This window comes from Pteropus medius, unplaced genomic scaffold (genome assembly GCF_902729225.1).
Source record: "Pteropus medius unplaced genomic scaffold, Ma_sr-lr_union100, whole genome shotgun sequence".
In the NCBI taxonomy this organism is placed as follows: domain Eukaryota; kingdom Metazoa; phylum Chordata; class Mammalia; order Chiroptera; family Pteropodidae; genus Pteropus; species Pteropus medius.
The window spans coordinates 19476283-19496938 of record NW_024356249.1 but is presented as its reverse complement, the minus strand read 5'-3'; the positions used below and the strand labels follow the sequence as shown (position 1 = coordinate 19496938).

Here is a 20656-nt window from a genome sequence, read left to right as displayed (position 1 = left end):
CTCACTTAAGAAACAGATGTTTTTAAAGCATAATTTACAATAAATAAGCATTTGTGGTTGAAAGTTTGCTAAAGGTTAACAGAATAGTCTTATCTTTTTAAGAATAAGTTTAATATGAAAGCTAAAAAATGATGATTAATATAGCTATTTCCTCAGAATGGATGTCTCCAAATGCCTCCACAGTAATAAGGCCTTCCCTGACATCACCAAACCCACATACAGTTACAATATACCACATCTATGGTACATAGACTTTCTTTCATTGTATTTATTTACCTTCTATATTATAACAGCTTCAAAACAAGGTATTTCTTTTTTATATTTGTACCCTGTAATTTGTAGCTAAAGAATTTGGTCAAAAGTAGCTATTCAAAATATAGTATTTAAATTAAAATGAAATATAGAAGTGTACCAGGAGAAATGGACTCCAATCTTACTAGGTGTGCTCCCTTGAATAAGTTACTAGACTTAGAGTCATATACTCATTGTGTTATCCTTCAGAGTTATGTATTCTAATCTGTTACTGCTTTGTAAAATTTCCATCTAAAATACATTTGGTACCTATATACACTGAGATGAACTCTCTACAAAAAGTAATCTTCGTTCAAACTTTATAACCACTTTTGGTATAATTATTATTTCTTGCATTGAACCATTCAAAAAAGCAATCCTTTAAAAGCCCAATATCATAGAGACAGCAATGCAAATTAGAAAATTCTAGCTCAAAGATGGCCTCCTTTCTAAACACCACATCACTACTTAAGTTTGAGAAGTCTCAGGATGCTTTTAGAGAGCATATTACTCTTAATAATCTTCCTACTCAGATGGTACACCTCACTGAATGGTTTAAATAGTCAAATGAGATAATATAAAACTTCTTTGTAAAGTAAAAATGTTCCCAAATATCAAATAGTATTATTATCATGATAATGATAATAGGGAAATTATGTATTTCAGTTGCTTTGTTGCTCTAATATTTACATGCTGATAAATGAGCCACTTACTGGGAACTGGGAGAGAGCTCTGGATATTTACTCTTTTTTCTCTTCAACTTTTGAGTACAATTAAAATGTATGGATATTTACTTAGAAATTATGGCTATATGTGAATACAGATATATACCTTAAGAAAGCATGGTAATTGACTTGAAGAAATTTCTGGTCTTACTGGGACAAGTCTCTGAAACATTGGTGTGTATGAAAATTGCATGTGGAACTGTGCATGCTGAGCCCTGGTTTCCTGGCTGAGTTGAAGTCTCCTTTCTTTTTCTCCTAATTGTTCTTTCAGTTGAAATTGGAGTCCGGTTAAAGCTTGCAACATATTTTCTTCTTTTCTTCTCACTATTAATGGATTAGAAAAAGAGGAGTGCTGCAAAAAAAAAACAAGCAAAAAATTATTTTCTTTTATCTCTTGAGATTACATATTGTAAAATAAATCTAGTAAATGATAGGGGTAGCATCTGAAAGAAAAAAAAACTCATTCTTTAATGGTTAAGGTTCCCCCATAAACACAATTCTTAATGTTCAACTTTTTAAAAAAGATGAGAAGAAACAGTTGGCATTCAGCTAACAATTGTGTTTGGAGATTTGTATCTGACTTTGTTATTGTGAGCAAAGCCAGGTACTAGTCTCTTGGGATTATGTACAAAGGCAAGGAAAAAAGTGGACATGTACAAACCTCAAAGGTGACTGCTGGGTTAATAAAACAGTCTGTTTTCTGTTCACCCACTCTTGCTCTCAGTGTGCAAGTATATTAAAATATGTCAAAAGGAAAACCATTCGCTGTGCAAAAATAATTCAACTACAAGTCAGAATCTCCAGCTGGTGGAGTGCTTCAGTACATTTAAGTGCACTAACAAGTGACCCATACATCTCCCTGGATGAAAGTTGTATCCTCATTAAAAGAGAAACAAACACAAAATAGGAACAACTGTCACATAGAAAAACAGACCACAATAGATACCACATTTCCCCTACTCAGTTTCTGACGTGAACTATCAGACTGAAGTGCACTGCTGTCCTAGAAGTAACCTCTTAAAAAGCCATGAAAGTAAAACAAGGAAGCTGCTGGAGGAACTGAATGTGTAGCTAATAGCCACCCATATTACCATTCAATATATCTAGAAAAACATCTTTCTCTTTCTAGTTTCTATAAACTCTTGTACCACATAAAACCTTGTAATAATGTGAAGTGGCTGGATTAAACAAACACAACCTAGGGAATTTAGAATTAATGCTCTAATTTATATTTTTAAATAATCTCTCTTAGAAAAACTCTGATTTAAGTCTTTATAGAATATTATACCAACCTTTGTTTTCTGATTTTCCTCTAGAGAACTATATCATTAATATGAATCTGAAAAAAAAAGTTAATGTTGCTCAACTCTAATAATACTCTTTTTATGTGATTAGTATGTTGCACATTATTGTAAGTCAAAAACATACATTAGATGCTCAATGTGACAGCTCCAGTTTTATGCATAGCGGTATACATAAATGGAGCATGTGCCTTCAAAAAGTAGATAGTAATCTAGAATCATAAGAGAACAATATTTGAAAGAACATACCTAATTACAAAAGTGTGGTACTAGCAATCATTTCAAAACTGGGTGAGGGACTCCTGTATACACAGGAAACACCTTTGCTAAACTGTTTTCACAGCACTTAGCATACACTATTGCAATGGTCTGCTTACTCTATTGTGTTCCTCACACTAGAATGTAAATTCCTCAAAAGTAAGATTTCTTATATGTCCTTTCTTAGATTGTTAGAGCCCCCATCTCAAACAGCCATTGGCACACAATAGGAATTCAATAATTATCAATTGGTTGGTTGGTTGGTTAGTTGATTGGTTGTTGTGCACTCGACAATTTGTGCCCCACTTTGAACTGCCAACACTTTACTGGAAGACAGCAGAACACTGTAAAGGAAAGCTGGATCTAGGAAGAGACCAACAATTTCTATGACAAACTACAGCCCAGGAAAATGGATATATGCATAAAAGGCAGAAATGCTCAGCTCTGAATTATGCTTTAGACTAGCATAATTTTAGAACAATCATTAAAATGAAATTAAAGCCCAATATAGGAATGAGAGTAATAAGGAATCAGTAAACCAATCTAAATAACTTGAATTGTCTAAGCCCAGAACAATTATATGAGCTTGGAAACAAACAAATAGAAAGTTTTGAGGAGCTAAAGTAAATGATACCCCATAAAACCAAACTAAAGCCTAAGGGTCGAAATTACATTGTGATAAAATCTGGCTCAAAAAAAAAAAAGATCTTATAATTAGAATGATCCACCAATGAAAAAGGCTGCCTCAGAGTTTTGTTAGCTTTCAGTTTGTTGGGATGTTTCAGCACAGGCTAAATGACTCTTCGTAGTATATAAAATATGGAAAGAAAATAAACAATGAGAGAGACATTAAATACATTCATGCATTTATTAAGCAAATATTTTGCTTAATTTTTTATATGAGGTTTCTATAAACTCCTTAAACTCTAAAAATAATAGACTCTACTATACTATGAATGAGCAAATAAAAACATGTGCCCAGTATCTCTATCACCCATATGACTTTTCATCACACAGCACCTAATGGCATTTATTACACAGCTATTAGTATGTGTCAGAATTAATCAGATAACTGGATAGTCCTCTATTCTATTTTTGCTACTTACAATATTTTCTTTGCAGAAGATATAGAGCAGGGATAATTATAATCCTAATACAAGTTGGCCTTTAATAAACTTTCACTATGTTATGGTCACATCATGTGAAACATCATAGGCAATTCTTTCAACACCTTGTTGGGCAAGTACCACCTTATCCTCTCTAAAGAATGTGATGGAGCCAAGATTAAAACTCAATGGACATGGGGCTCTGGAGCTCCCATTAACTGACACACTGCCTTCACAAACCTTTAACTACCTCTCTAACAACGACAAATTAGTAGAAGAAATATTAGAAAAGTAATTTCAAGTCTGTATTTAGATACCTTTTACAGAAATAAACATGAGTTAAAGATAGAGTTAGAACCTAGTTATCTAAATACTTGTGTTCCAAATGACTATTAATTAATATTTAAATATAAAAAGCACTCTCAGCCTCTGAGAACTAGCCACATCATTGAGTTATTAAATATCATACAAGAGCCTGTATAGATAAGGACATTTTAAAAAAATATTGTAAATTTTCTTCTCTTCCCCTTCAAAATGCCCCGAGGCATGCGTATACATTATGGACACCACTGGTCTGAAAATTCTCAGTTGAGAAAAAAAGAAATCCTTGAATTATAAGAGCACTAAGAGCATCTAAAATGATAGCTATTTTGCCCCTTTAACACCAAAAGATCAACTGATTTTTATTTTTCACTTGGAGTTGACCTTTATTTAACCCATGGCATGCCAAAGTTATGGCCTGAAGCAATTTTTCAGTGAATACCTTGACTTGGGACAAGAATAGACATCTCTCTTACCCTGCCTCTGAATCATACTTTTATACTACTGATGATGGTCAGTTAAACAAAGAAAAAACATTTCTTGGCATTTAGAAAAGACGAGAACTTTCCATTCATTTATTTCCTCCATTTCAAATACAGAACAGTATAGTGTTTGCAAATTCCAAAATAATCTACATTATTATTCAGTCATTATTAAGCTCTCATAAAATGTTTGTGTTCAATTATCTAGTAAAAGTAACCAGCTGATTGTGTCTCCACCACAAAAAGTTAAACTAGTTTCTTTTGATCCATTGACTGCCTGCTGGCATCTTTTCCTAATGGGGAAATTAATTTTAAGGTATTCTGGCACCTCTTTTACCCCCTTGGTAAGTCCTGTACCTATACACAATTGTTCAGGGCTATACCATTATTTTCAATGTAATAAGTGAGGTATATTTAAAGGATTTAGACATAATTAGTATAGTATCACAGTCTTTCACTAATAAAAACAAACTCAATAGTTACATATTATGAAAGATTACAATATCAAAGAGAAAAGTCTAAATTAGGAGGTATCTAATTTAGAGATTAAGAATTTATAGCTGTAAAGACTGTGAGGCACTTCTGTGAGTTATCCAAGGAAGAATACAGATTCTCTGGAGGTTTTTAATGATATAAACAGCTATATTTTTGAGCGGGTATAATGGGATTTTGGCTACAAGTAGACAGAATAATAAAATAAAATAACTACCTTTGTAGAAAAAGTAGATATAGTTTGACTCAAGGATATCTAGAAGAAACTATTAACAACAGCTATATTTATATGTGCATAATTTAATAGTAGCACAAGTCTTCTGTTATGTATTATCTTCCTATAGTTTTATTTCCTGGGCAGCATTGATCTTTAAGATTTCATGAAAAAAGAATTAATATTACTATATATTGAACAAGTACTTTACTAAGTACTTTGTATCTGTGATGTCTTTCGACCTTTTCAATAAGCCTCTTTATTAATGCTCCTTATTGTTATCAAATGGAGAAACTGAAACTCAACAATCACAAATAATTGGCCCCATGCTACATATTTACTAAGTGGAATATCAAATCCAAATCAGTTTGACTTCAACATATATACTTCTAACCATCTATATCATGTAGTAAAATTGTCTTAGCAATAATTGAGAAAAACATGGATCCAGTCAATACGATAGGTCAGGAAAGAGAAATAAGTTAAAACTAATAGAAATAATACATGATTATTATTTCTAAATGATACAAATAACTATAAAGAAAGCCTAACAGAAACAACAAACCAAAGCAAAAAAAAATGTAAATAAGAGTTTAAACACAATAAATTTAACAATTTTTTTTAATTACATGTACAAACTTGTGATATACTTTAAAAACCACTTAATCATATATTTTAAGAAAATGAATTTTATGGTATGTAGATTATATCTCAATAACAAGTTTACAAAAGATTAGACTACCAATTAATATGGGGGGAAAGGAAGTGAAATAAAGACAGCTTACTGATAATATGAATGTAAATTAGAACATTTTTCTCTGAAAGGTAATTAAGCTTTGTTTGTCAAAGTCTAGTTATTATATTTCTAAAAATAAGAACAAATCAGAGATGTGCCATTAGATTTATATACGATGAAATTCATCATAGTCTTATTATACCCCCCCCAACCCACCACAAAGAATTAAACCAATGGAAACTACATGAATCCAGGAACTTCTAAATATACTTTTATATATCCATAAAACATCTTGTTTCAGAATAGTTACATTAGAAATGCTCATAATGTATGTGAAAAGGAAGACACCAAAAAAAAAAAAAGAAATTAAAAGTTAAAAAGAAATTAGAGCTATAATAAATAATATGAGAGAAGAAGATATCTTTGAAAAAATGTATTGGACAAGATAACGGAAACTACTACAAAGGTATATTTGAATGAAGGAATGATTTGTACATTTGTTGGTGGAGAATAGGCTGTGTGACTGATATAACATAGGATCAAAGGATTCTGGCTTGTTCTATGTTTGTATCATCCCTATGTGTCAGAAAGGAGATAGACTTGCTACTCTATATCATTTTTCCTCAAATACACCAAGCCTACATCTTCCCAGGAGCTTTGGCAAAAGCTGCTTTCTCACCCAGGAAATTTTTTTGCCCCAGATTCTGACTTGGCTGTCTCCTGATGCACATTCCCCATTCATGTTCCTGCTGTAAAGTCACTTACTAGACAGTAAGGGCTTCTCTGTGTACCCAAAGCAGCATGGGCATCGCCTGGGAATTTGTCAAAAAGACAGAATCTTACACAATACTCAAGACCTACTGAATTCAAATCTGTAGTTTAACAACATCCCCAGGTGATTCTCCTGCACACTGAAATTTTTTAAAAGCATTGATTTTATAGTCTATGATAGATATTCCAATTCCCTGCATCATTTTCTTCATAGCTCTTCTCCATATCTAGTATCTTCTCTCCCTTCTTAAATGTGGTTCCGTTAGGGCAAAAAATCTTCTTGTCTTGTTGCCTCTAACCCCAGTTCCTTAAACTGTTCTGGAGGCTCAGTTGGAACCTAATAAATGTTTGTTGAATGAAAGCACAGAATAGGGAGAAGGATGTCTCAGTAATTTTGAGTGAACAAATACTATTTCATGCCTTCTTAAACTATCTAAGCTACTGTATTTTCAGAGCCTTACTATTGAATAGAGATAGGAGCTAGTAGATTAATATCTAGCCCAACACATCATTTGTAAATAATATTATGGTTGCATAATAAATCCTATCTAATAACTTTCTAAAGAATAACCAATATTTAACATGTATAAAAATAAAAGTAGGTTCTTTAAAAAGTTAAACAGTATATACTCAAGAGAATTGAAACCAAGTGTTCAAACAAAAACTTGGACATGAATGTCCATAGCAGTATTATTCATAATAGTCAAAAAGTGGAAGCAACCCAAATGCCTATCAATAGATGAATGAATAAGCAAAATGTGTTATGTACATATAATGGAATGTTATTTAGCCATAAGAAGGAATGAAGTACTGATACATATTACAGCAAGGATAAAACTTGAAAATAATATAGTTGAAAGAAGACAAAGTTACATATTGCATGATTCTGTTTATATGAAATCTCCAGCATAGGCAAATCCATAAAGAAAAAGAAGATTAGTAGTTTTCAGGGACTGGACAAAGGGAAAAGTAGGCGATGCCTGACTAATGGGTATGGAGTTTGTTTGGGGGATGATGAAAATGTTTTGAAACTAGACAGTGGTAATTTTTGCACATCATTTAGAATGTACTGGAAGTCACCGAATTGTAGACTTTAAAATGGCTAAAATGCTGAGTTTTCTGTTATGTGAATTCTATCTCAAAAAATAAATAAAAGTAAATTACTGTTTTAAAATGTAGCAGCGTTTAAATATATTGACTTTCTATCAAGAAATGTTATGTTACAGACTCACTATTTCAGGGGTCAGGGTCCCAAATGATTAATATTATGTGATAATTATCTCTGCTAGTCAGAGATAAGACAGGGAAATAAGGTAAAAGAAATGAGTCTGGGATTTGCCTAAGCCAGGACTCAGATTTCTTTGATCCTTGGCTAAAAGCCCTGATTGGCCCAAAAGGTCAAATGGAAAGGAAAAAGCAATCAAGAATAAATCAGTAAAATAAAAAATTCATTAAAATTTAGCAATTGGGAGGAAAGGAAATAACCTTCCTTTCCTGTACTGAAGAGAAAATTGACAACCTAATTTTCAGAACAGGTAACAAATGTATCACTAGATACCTAGAATTTTTTCTCTACAGGAAATTGTTGGAAATAAATACAGGAGAAGCCTTCAGACTTACTGAAGTCACTGAAGTTGTAATTGTTGTTACAACTACAGGGGTTTATTAAAGATCATCAGGAAGCTTGGCATTAAAAAAGTGTTTGGATAGATAAGACCCCTGTTTGCACTTTAAGCCTTTACTGTTAATTACATGTTGCTGTGACTAAGCACTTCAAAAGTGACTTTTATGCACTGTGCTATTATTTAATTTAATAAGAACTTCTTATAAAGTTACAGGTTAACAAAAGTTCACTAGTAAGTTGAATGTTTAGAACTCAGAAAGCATTTTCCCACAGAATAATTTCAGCTGTGGTGGTTGGGCTCTATGTCAGCAGCATACAAAGGACAGGTAATCCATACACACCTGCACCAATAGTACTAAATAGCACACATACACATAAAAAGATTTCCTTGGAAACATTTAGTTGGCATTCTGGGACCTAGACCACCTCTTCCTTCCCACTGCATTACTGATGCTCATTTATTCATTCATCATTGGATCACTCATTCAATAAGCCTTAGCAGTGCCTGCTGTGTGCTAGGCCTTTTGATAAGTCATCTCTTCTTCCACCTGCCAGATAGCAGGCTTTCTTCAACTTGAAGTAAGTATCTTGTGACTTGGCTTATGAACTCCATTATGGTGAGGCCTCTATAGGAGCAGAAGATGCGGCTCTAGGGCAAGCAGATGTAATGAGGGTTAGGGACCAGTAAAACAAGATAATGGCATGAGAACTACATATCAGCCAAACCAACTATGCCCACTTCCCAATTCATCTCACTGTGGTCAATACTGGCTTTGGGTAGGAAACTCCTCAGGGATGATACCAATAAAGGCTAGCAGAAGAAAGGATGCTTTTTCTTGCCTCATGTTCTGCCAAGGCAGTGATCAAGTTTGGAAATGCCAAGAAATATTGTTAAAGCCAAACAAGTGTGATGACTGATATCTAAATATTTATTCCCTTCCCATCTCTCTTATCTTACCTGAGAGCACAGACCACAGAAAATAAAGAAGAAAGGGAAACATTTATGGATGTATATCCATAGGTATGAATGTTACATATCAGGATTTGTATAAAACAAAAACATGAGTTTTTTTGCAACTGCTGAACTCTTATCTTTAAAGCATCACAAGCTACCAACTAACAAAGACCACCATCTAGTGGCCCCAGCATGATAACTGCACTTGAACAAAGTACATTGAAATTCAAAATTATTGGGGTTTGTTACAAGACTGTAAGGTAACATCGAAGCTTCTCCTTTTGTCCCTTGGATTCCAACCACCCATTTTCCTTTCATTCTGGTTTCTCCTAGTTTATAATTCTAAATTGTCTCAAAAGCATTAATTTGCAGTTACTGTTATTTTCATCTTTACAATTAGCTATCTACTTTGTCACATTTTGAGTTCCTCTTCTTTTATTATATACCACAAGCCCCTAGGCGACATTCCTGAAGTGAGTTTCTTTAAACATCCTTTTGTCATACCACCCTATTAAAAGCTTGAATGCTTAAGTGGATCCTGTTGTCACCTTTAACAAGTATCTGGTCTTACCCACATAACTCCATGTTCTTCTTAGCACACATATTGCCTTCCTATTAGACTACTTTCCTCACGGTTGCTTCACCACACTCAAATCTCAAACACAACCACCCTTTTTTACCCTGTTCTGAGTACTCTGATCCAACTCAAATCCCACCTTCTCCATTAGCTCTCCTCTACTACTCCTACCAAGCTCACTTCTTTCTTCTCTAACTTCTTACAGTCATGGTTATTACCACCAAGTTTACTACTTAATTATTTTCTGTTTTATAAGTATTATGTCTGCCAAGGAAGTTCCATGGTTTAAATATGTCTCTATCTCCCACAAATCTCAGCATGATATTAACCAACATGAGAGTACAATAAATAAACGACTGATTTAAAAAGGGATAAAGAATCCTATAATTGAAGCACTTTTAGTGGCATGGTGAGGGGGGTAAAGGAAGAGGAAGAAGAGTACAGTGGGAAAAGACTGTTGGAATTACATTCTATGAATGGAAAAAAAATTAATTCTATCTGCCTTTATCATGTAAAATAGCAGTGACAAATTAAGTAGAAAAGTATCCCCCAAAATGCCAGGATATATTTGAACATATTCCAAACTATATAGCAGAATTTAATCATAAAACTTTGCAGTGATATATAGTTGCTTTGGGTGCAGACAGTGATAGAAGCTCCTTCTCAAATAAAAAGAGGAGAAATATAGGGGGAAAGGAATTTTTATTTAGCAGGTAAGGAAATGTTAACTGGCATTCTAAGGTAGAACAAAGTTTTGCTTCTTGGGCAGCAGAAAACCTGCTCCAGGGATGTGAATTACAGACAGATTAGGCACTTGCACATTTGAAAATAACAGGACCAAGAGAAAGTTCTCTGAACTCAAGCCCTGGCATACAATCCAACCAACTTCGAAGGTTAGTGGAAATATTTTACCACCAAAATGTGAATAATAAAACAAATAAAATATTAAATAATCTACTCAAATGAAGAAGTCTGCAGAATAAGTAATGTGAACTTGAAAAATCTCATTAAGTGACACCCAAATTCTATTTCTAGCACAACTGCAAGTAGTTTTATAACTAGGGCTCCAGTAAAATAATTAGACTATTTTAAGGGAAAGCAGCTGATTCTATCTTGAGGAAAGGGGGAAAAAAACATGCGTCTCCTATGTAAATTTTCCCCCCAATTCCTCCAACTGACATTTTCAAAAGTGTCATAGAACAGCTACTTATATGCTGTACATATTGCTATTTCACCACAAAAGAGTGATACATATGCAAGGCATTGTTCGAGATACTGTAAAGGGAAACAAAGCATATAAATTCCAGAGCCCCTATCCTCAAGTATCTTGCTAGGGTTTGAAGGTCTGCATATATTCAATAGATAGCAAATAATTCCATGGTAACTTTTAAGTATATCACATATTATGCAGATAGTCTATATTTTCATACCGCCACAAATATTAAAGGCCCACAATTTTCAAGATACTATGTTAGGCATTTTAGGAGTACAAAGTATGTTGATTATTCAAATAACCCCAAAGAGCATTATGTCTAATAAGAAATGTATGGCAGGTATGTTAAATAGGGGCAAAAGATTACTTGATAGAAAAAGAAGAATTTGTGATTCATCTTAAAGTATAGATATGGTTTAAATTTGCAGGATTGAAGAGTATTAGAGAAAGTATTCCAGACAGAGAGATTTTATCATGTGCAAAGGCACAGAGTTAGTAAAGCTAAGATGGGTCTAAGAATAGTTCATTCTTTTTATTGAGGTGTACAGAAAATGTGACATGAAACAATGAAAAATTATCTTGGAAATCTAGGTTGGAACTAGACTATGAAAGACATTCAAGTCCAGGCTGATAAATTTGTCTTTGATCTAACAAACAAAGAGTCATTGAAATTTTTGAGCATCTGAGTTACAGTTCGCTTAAGCGCAATTAATCACATGGCAATGAATAATACAATGGTTTTGAATGCAGAGGCATAGGGAATCCATTAAGAAGCTATATTCCATTAGTTTAGCAAAGTAAAATTGGTAGGTGTACAGTAGTTACCAGGACAAAATAGAAGAGAAAATTTCAAGAGATGCTACACAAACAAAATTGACTGAGACTTTGTTGATTAGATTAAATATGAAGGGTAACCTTCATATAGACTCAAAGATAATGTCATTTAGAGAAACTAAAACCAAAAGAGGGGTAAGGTTGGGAACAATGGGGAGTTGATGACTTCATTAAGACAAATTTTCATCCTGAGGTGTCTTTCTGAAGGAAATAATTCAGCTAGGAATTGCAACATAGGACAATCGAGACCACAGCTAAAGTTGTAGATTTGGAAATCATCTAGAGTGAGTGTTAAACACCTGAGCAAACTGAAATCTCAGAGCTTGTATAGAAAGGCAACAAGAAGAGTCAAGTTGGTACCACAGAGGCCCAGTAGAGAAAAGAGGGAGGTTATGAGAAAGTCTGACTAGGAACTGTTACGGCCCCATGTCTCCACCCTGCAGTCAGTCCTCTTCCAAGATGTTAGGAAGTGGGAGATTTAAACTTTAGAGAAGTAAAACCAAACAGTACCAACAAATTGCCCAATAATAATGACATAGGGAAGAAATTTAAAGGAAACGAGACAATGCGTGCAGGGGTAATAGCTTCAAAATGATTAAAGAATACATTTTATAAAATAAAAATCAAGATACTCTAAAAATGAAAAATATCTATTTTAACTAACTTAATAAATAAGCATAAGGGACTATCCCTAAATAAAGAAGTGGTAAAATAAGAGAGGAAAAAAAATAGGAAATATAACGTTAAGTAAACTATTAAGAGTTCTGGGGAAAAAAAAAAGATAAAATGATTAAAGGATTAATAAACTAATAAACAAAATTTTCTAGAACTGAAGCTCAATAATTTTCAAATTGAAAGGCCTTCAAGCTCCTAGCCAAAGGAATGACAAGTCATACTAATGAGGAATTTTAGAGAAAAAGGAACATAGGATCAGAACTCCAAATGGAATTTGTGTTAGTAACTTGGGAAGTTAGGACTCAATGAAGATAAGGCCTCAAAATCTAAGAGAAATGACTTTTTTTTTTTGACATTTTATTACCCTTGCATACTCTTCTGATTCATTACTGTATAATGTGCTTTGGTAAATTGTGAGAGTAAACAAAAAAAGGAAGAAAGTGGAATTCAAAAAATAAATACTGGGTTTCCAGCAGAGAGGAGAACAAAATATACTTAAAGGACTGCTATACCCTGAGTCTACACAACAACAAGCAGCATCCAGAGTGGAGCAAGAGAATGGAAGACTCTTGAAAGAATTCTTGCCGTTGGGGGGCAAAGGAGAAGTGTTTCTGTGTAGAGAAATAGTAGTTTTAGGAATTCAGGACAGTTCAGATGGAAAGTTTTATCTAATTTAAATATTGCTATCAGATTTCTTTATGTTATATTCCTGGCTTACTATTTTTTATTTTAATATCAAGTTTTCTAAGTGATTCTGCTTTAGATAGAGCTCTTGAAAACAGTATATGTCTGGACTATGGTTTTTTTTATGCAATGTAATAATCTCTGATTTTAGTTGGTGAGATTAATCTTCCGAATCAATAATGTTGAGGCAAAGAAAAAGGTAAAGAACTTTCAAGCAATTGCACTCAATTCATATACTTACTGAAGATCGATAACAAACAGTTCATGTACAAGCACAAATCTGATGACCATACTGTGAGTAGCACTGGTCTATAGTTTTAGTAGCTTTGATTTATAGGGATAAAATTTTATTTTATTCAGCCAATAATTAAATAGATATATTGACATATTTTATCATTTCTGTGCTCATCTTTGTTTCTTATAAAACATATCTTTCCTTTGACATCAATTTTATTCTTGATACATAATTTTTAGTAATTGTATTTCTAACAATAGATTTATTTTACTCTAACTCAAGAGTAATAGTTTAGCTGGGTATAAAATTTTGGATTGTTAATTATTTTCCCTCCACTACATTATTTTCTGGTCTTTATTGTTGATGAGAAGTCTTCGATAATTCTAATTCTCATTCCTTTTAAGGTATTCATTATTTTCTTTCTACTAGCTTTAAATATTTCTGCTTCATATATGATGTTCTGCTGGGTATATATTTAACTTAGTTTAACTTCCTGAATATGGCGAATGTGACTTCAAAATAACATGCTCACAGCTCCAGTTTTATTGACTATTTTGCATTATAATTTAGAGCAGTGGTCCCTAACATTTTTGGTACCAGACACCAGTGATCCTATGAGAATGTAATGCCTGATAATCTGAGGTGGATCTGAGGCAATGATGTTAGTGTTAGGAGTGGCTGCAAATACAGATAAAGCTTTGCTCACTCGGCCTCACCTCCTGCTGTGCGGCTCAGTTCCCAACAGGCCATGGACTGTATCAGTCCACATACTGGGAGTGGGGGACCCCTGATTTAGAACATGTTTAGTTTGTGCTTCAGAAAAGTTATATCCTTTGAGTAACCTCTTTTCTAGTAGTTCATCTGCAGATCTTTCCTTGTGGTTTCTAGCTTTAGTTTCATTTAGAAAAGCTTTATAAACCTAAGGACAACACAGATATTCATTTAGGTAGAAAAGAGTAATTTAACAAAAATGTTATTTAAAAGCAAGTGGGTAAAGAATATAGGAGTAGTATGTGGGTATTACTGGGCTGGAGCAGGTAACATAGATAAGCCATAACATGATATGGATATATAATGTGGAGGAAGAGTTGTTACAGAGAGATATAAGGCAATAAGCACAAATTTATATTTTCTTCCTCATATGTTCCCTTTACATTGATATAACATATTTCAATAAGCATAAAGAGAAATTAAATGTAATTTGTGTATTAAAGATAATATAATTGGTCCCCAAGACTCACCAATAAAGTGATAAAAGAACAAAATTTGGAACATAACCATTTTTGTATGTTGTTTTACTTGTTGTCTTTGTGGTTCCCAATACTCTAACATTTTTCTAATTTTGGCAGGTAGTTCTTAGCCAAACTGTGAAGAAGAGAAGTTTATTATCATGCTAGATGTCTTTCCCTGATGTGTTTTTTCCATTTGGTGGTGGTTCCCTACCACCTTCAACTCCCAGTGCTCTCCTTTCCCTCACATTATAATGTTAATGTTTTGATATTTCTTTTTTTTTCTATATGATCACAGTTCTGCTACCACACATGCAAGAACACACATACATGCATGTACACACACGCGCACGCGCACACACACACACACACACACACACTTGTTTGGCAAACTCCTTTCTGCAAACTTGTAAGTTTGAAGCCTATCCATAAGAAATCTCCTCTGATTAACCAAGTTTAGGTTAGGCGTATTCCTTTTCTTTATGTCATTTATAATTTCATTAAGATTGCCCTTAGCACAGAGTGTTAATAGTTTGTTTTCTTATTTGTTCATTAGCTAGACTATGGATTCCATGAAAGTTGACATTTAATCTCTCTTTTTCACTGTTGCCAATCTAGAACAGTATGACAACTATGTAAGCAAACATAATAACAAATGGAAGAAATTCTATCAAATTCGCAGAGAAGGAAATGAAAATGACAATATGATAACCAAATGAAAAATTAATACTACATATTTAAGGTTTAGTTAAAGTCCAGTAAAGAGATTGATAAGAAACAAATGTTCAGAATTATGAGTTTAAAAGATATGCAAACATCCAAATAACCTTTCCAAAAATATCATATGTTGTTATTTACATTTCTCTCTAAGATATCAAGTGATGAAAGAGAAATTAAAAAGTGATAAACCCCCAAAGACCAGAAAGTAGAACCATAGTTTATAGAGATTTTATCAAACTTTTAGAAGATAGAAGCAGATAGAAGGATTATAAAAATCTTTGTTGTTAAAAGTCTATATAGTCTATATTTTAATTTATTAAAATACCTTACAAATCTGGAAAAAGTAATAGAAGACCATGGAGAAGAAATAATACATTTGAATTCTAGAATAGAATCATAAATCTCTATGTTATTCATCTAATATTTCTATGTTGAATGGGGCCTTAGAAGTTGTATATCATATTTTATACAATAAAACATTTCTGCAAAATGCCTGAAAAGACTCAAGATTGGGCAACTCTCTCTCTCTCTCTCTCTCTCTGTCTCTCTGTCTCTCCTTCCCTCTCTAACCTCCTCTCCTGTAACATTATTTTATTGATTTGTATGGATTCTAATTCAGAAAAGAAAAGATGAAAAAATTGAGATTTAAAAATAACAAAACCTTGGTCTAAATTTGGACTCTATCACTTACTAGCTTGGGTTAGTAAATCTTCCTTTAAACTTTATTGTTTTCTCATCCTAGAATGTAAGTTTCAGGAAGGCAGGGATTTTTGCATGTTTTGTTAATTATTGCCTCCTAGCACTTAAAACAGTTATTGGCAGATATGGGTACTTAATAAATATTTGTTACATAAATCAATGAGTAAATGAGCATGGTAACTGAGTCACAGATTTGTGGTGAAGATCAAATGAAGTAAAATATGTTTCATAATGTAAGTTTCACACCAGTGACAACTTTGACTCCCTAAGGCCATATTTTCAACCAACTAATGGCCAATTTTATTTATGTACCACAGATAGATCAATTTACCATTTGTAAAACTATTAATTTAGAGCTAACCTATGTGTCTCCAGCCCTGCTGTTTATTCTGTACATTATTTCATAAAGATGTCCTTTCATCTTCACTCCCTTGACCAAGCCTTTGCCTAGATCAAAATTTCCCAAAATGTGGTATGTACACTAATTTAACTATATGACATGATTATATGATTGAACTTTCCTTTTACTTTAATAGAATTTATATTAATGTGGTGTATAAATATAAAATGTACCCAGCACATTAAGACGTAATTTAATTTATAATATTGCTTATATACAGCTAGTTTTTTAAAAGTTCATTTATAAATAATTATTAAATATGAAATGTGGATGGTAAACAGATATGGCCATGCTTTCACACATTGTATAAATTGGGTCAATATGTCAACAATAAGTCATCTGAACCCTCATGCAAATTATTAATAAATATCTTGGAGAGGATAGAAACCAGGACAGGGCACAGAAATCAACCACTACAGACTACCTTCTGAGATAACATGGACTCACTAATCAAGATTGGCCTATTATTCAGTTAAAATTAATTAACAATATCATCATCCAGAGCATAGATCTTTACTTTGGTCACAAAGATACCATGAAAGTATATGTCTAGGACAGACTCCTCATTTTCTAGGATAGATTCCTCATTTACCAGTCTAGTAACCTTATATGTATTGTACAAACAGATGAAATCATGTTATTTCATATTATTTTTACTTGCAGACTAAGTACTGACTCATAGAAAGAGTTCTGAAAAATAAATAGGAAAAAAGAATCATTTTAATTAAACATATTTTTCTGAGAATATGAGAGTACTTGAAAACAATTTTTTTCTCCAGTATTTCCTCTATCTTTTATATCACCTCCACTACCCATAAGAAAGAGTTCGTTTAGCAATGACAAAATTAAGATGAGCCTCTGCCCTAGAAGTACCCACTGCAAGTGATTATTTAGAGTATTTAATACCCTTGAAATGCTAACACATATTAAATATAAATTGGTTGGAGAACCAAGGTACTTAATTACTGTTGCCATTTTTGCACTCCTAAAAACTTTCCTTAAATGTTATTGTGAATGTTTATATAATAAATATTTATATAAAAATTTAACCAATATGATATGTATTAATTTTAAATCTCTTTTATTTTGCCTTTTATCTCACTTCTTATTTGTCCTTTTTCCAGCACAAGGCCAACTTTAGAGTTTTGCCCAATTACTTTTAAATTCTTCTTTCAAATACTTTTCTCCTAGGTTAGGAAATTTAAAAAAGTCCCTTATTATAGTTCCTTAAAGAGAAATAAATTTCTTCAATGAAAGCTACCATAAGTTTTTAAGGTACTTATAATCTTTTAAGTTTTTGTCAATTTTCAAAAGTTGTATAGTGATATATATAGTGACAAATAGTGATTTAATTTTTGTTTAAATTACAATGGTTTATGTTTAGATTCCTGGTAACCAAAAAAAATGTAAACATTTCTTATATAGCAAAAGAAAAATTCTTCTTTATTAGAAAACTTCCTTTGCTAATCAATATTTTCTGGAAAATCCAACATAATTTAATTATTTCAATTAAAGATTTTTTATGACACTCATGTTGATTTCCCAATTGTACTTTCAAATAATTGAAAGAAATTTTTAGATTTTTACTTTTATTTATTTTTCATTTTCTCATATTATTTTTTTAGGTTTAATCTATTAACTAAAATCTTTTGAGTAGCAGCTTATTTGATGTCTAAGATATCTTTAAGATTTAATAACAATGTCAATAAAGTAAAATACTGTTGAATTCATAGAGCAGATAAAGGAGAAGAACAGGTCATAAAAGGCAATAATCCAAAACAACAACAAAGAAAGTAGATTGACACAAACTCCTAATGTGTAATCATTGACAGGAGAAACCTGCGAACCAAGCCAAAAGATAACAGACCAGATAAACCACGCTAAAAGTTTAAACTAAAAATAACTATCTCACTAGGTCTTTGTGGAAAAAGTCTGCATGCTAAGGAAGTCAGCTTAAATGTGTCCGGTTTAGGAATAAGAATATTTTTTTAAAAGACTGTATACATTAAAAGATATAAAATCAATATAAAAGATTGAATCAAGTAAATGATCTATTTCAACTATTTAATCAAAACTTTTGAATTAAATAGTTGAAAATCTGTAAAACTAGAATGACAGCTTTTATCCTTGAATATACATAAAGCAGAGAGTCTAGGCTTGACTTCTGTTCTATGCTAAAAGTAAAAAAAGTAAATAAGATAATAAAAAGAAAGAGGTAATGAAAAGATGCTACCTCTAAATTAATTGTACACAAATTGGATAACCTCTTCCAAGTTAATCAAAATATTATTATGTGCAGAAATAACCTGTCTTATCCATCACAACTCCAGTTCAAACTTTTCCCTTTAGGTCTCTGATATTATTTTCATGAAGTTGACAATTAATTGCATACATCAAGAGTTAATATTACTTGTTAATCTCTTATTTTGAAGAAAAAAATTATAAGAAAACTTTAAGGTTAATACAGTTGTGAAGATTATGAAAGAAGTCTTTGTGTCTTCTATTTTTGCAATCTGCATCAAATATATGGATATAAATATTTTCTCTATCTAAATACATCTTACAAATATGGCCACATTAATAGAAAACAAATATCATATTTTAGCTTCATGGTGGAGTGGCAAAAATGCACCAACCTATAGTTGAAGTATTAAATACTGTTATAATATTGGTCTTTAAAACCAATAAAATAAATGTCTTATTTATTGTGTCAGGAAAACCTCTTCAGCTTCTGCTCAAATACATTGCACATTTGAATAACACTAGTCTCTGTAGGACTGATATTGGACTATGAATATTTGACCTGGAATGTCATTAACAACTTATACATTTTAAAATCACATTTTAAAATACGGCAAAACTAAGATTGTAGTGAATTTCATTTCAAAGTCATACTATCCCTCCTTTTATGCTGTATGTGGTAATCCTTGATTTTTTGCACTGATGCTAAATGTTAATGAACAGAGCCACCGTGTACCGTTTCACCTGGAGCAATGAAAACATTAAAATCTCTTTAGAAGCCTGAATAAAACTTTATTTTATAAATATAATCCATGTTAAAGCTCCACCGTTTCACTGTACTTTTGAAATAAGGGCACATGGAAAATATGGAAGCGTTTCCTTTGAGATGGCTAACTAAAGCTACAAAATGAGCACTGTACGGCATTTCCAAGGAACATGGTTCAAAAGTTGTACGATTACTACTAAGGTTGTTTTATTCTCTACCACATTTGGAACAGGAAGTCTGTGTTGTTCTTGAAGAATTCTGAAAAGCAATGTCACAGTCTGATGACCTCTTCTCCTCATTAAAACGTTCCCAAAGACAGCGCTCTGCATGATGTTTTGTAGCTTCAGCAGCCATGAACTAATTTGTACCTCTTATTTTGATCATGCACTGGTGAAAGCACCAAACAATATTTTTCTTTAAACACAGAGAGGTCTTTCAACAGCTCAGCATGCACTTCTACCCTCTTTTTAATCTTGGAGCACCTATTTATTTGCTCTTTTCACCACTAAATCTTCTTTACTCCTTTCTGCCCCCTGCAAAGTGGCTAGTTAAAAATCTTCAGTGTTTTTTCTTCATAGGCTTAAGCCATTAAAAGGGTATTATCATAAAAACAGAGATGCCCGCTTATAGCTATAGTACAAGGAGAATTTGCATTTGTAATTTCAATCCAGTTAAACTAAAATAATGTTTATTTAGTTACTACCTTTTTATAATGTGCATAATCACTAAAACTAACATGAAAATTATTGTTTTAGAAAATTAGTTTTTAGGGTTTCCTGCAAATACTGATTAGTTCCTCACAGTGAATTTAAGAACTTACTTAAAGCTTATTAGTATGTATGTGATATATTTGTTTATTTTGTATATTCTACATTTTCTTTGGTTCAATTACATCAATCTTTCCTATATGTTTCTCTATTTCACTAACAAGGTATTGAGATGTATACATTGTGTAGCAATTTGGTTTTAAGTTGTGCATTTAATTTACTCAAGAAAAACAAGCGTGAGGGGAACCATAATAAAATGACATTGTTAATGGATATGATTTTAACAGTAATATTTTGAATTTTATTAATGAAAATGAGTCCAAATAATTTGATAATCAAA

The 20656-nt window shown here is 32.4% G+C and overlaps 1 protein-coding gene across 2 annotated transcripts in view; it reads right to left on the bottom strand.

Moving 5' to 3' along the window:
* The window catches only part of TFEC (transcription factor EC), a 193888-nt gene that overhangs the window by 150306 nt on the left and 22926 nt on the right, over window positions 1–20656 (bottom strand). For both annotated transcript variants that reach the window (XM_039860747.1, XM_039860749.1), the window contains one exon: window positions 1123–1368. In XM_039860747.1, the coding sequence (XP_039716681.1) occupies window positions 1123–1320 (198 nt within the window). In that variant the 5' untranslated portion in view covers window positions 1321–1368. Of the gene's footprint in view, window positions 1–1122; window positions 1369–20656 lie in introns of those variants that run through there.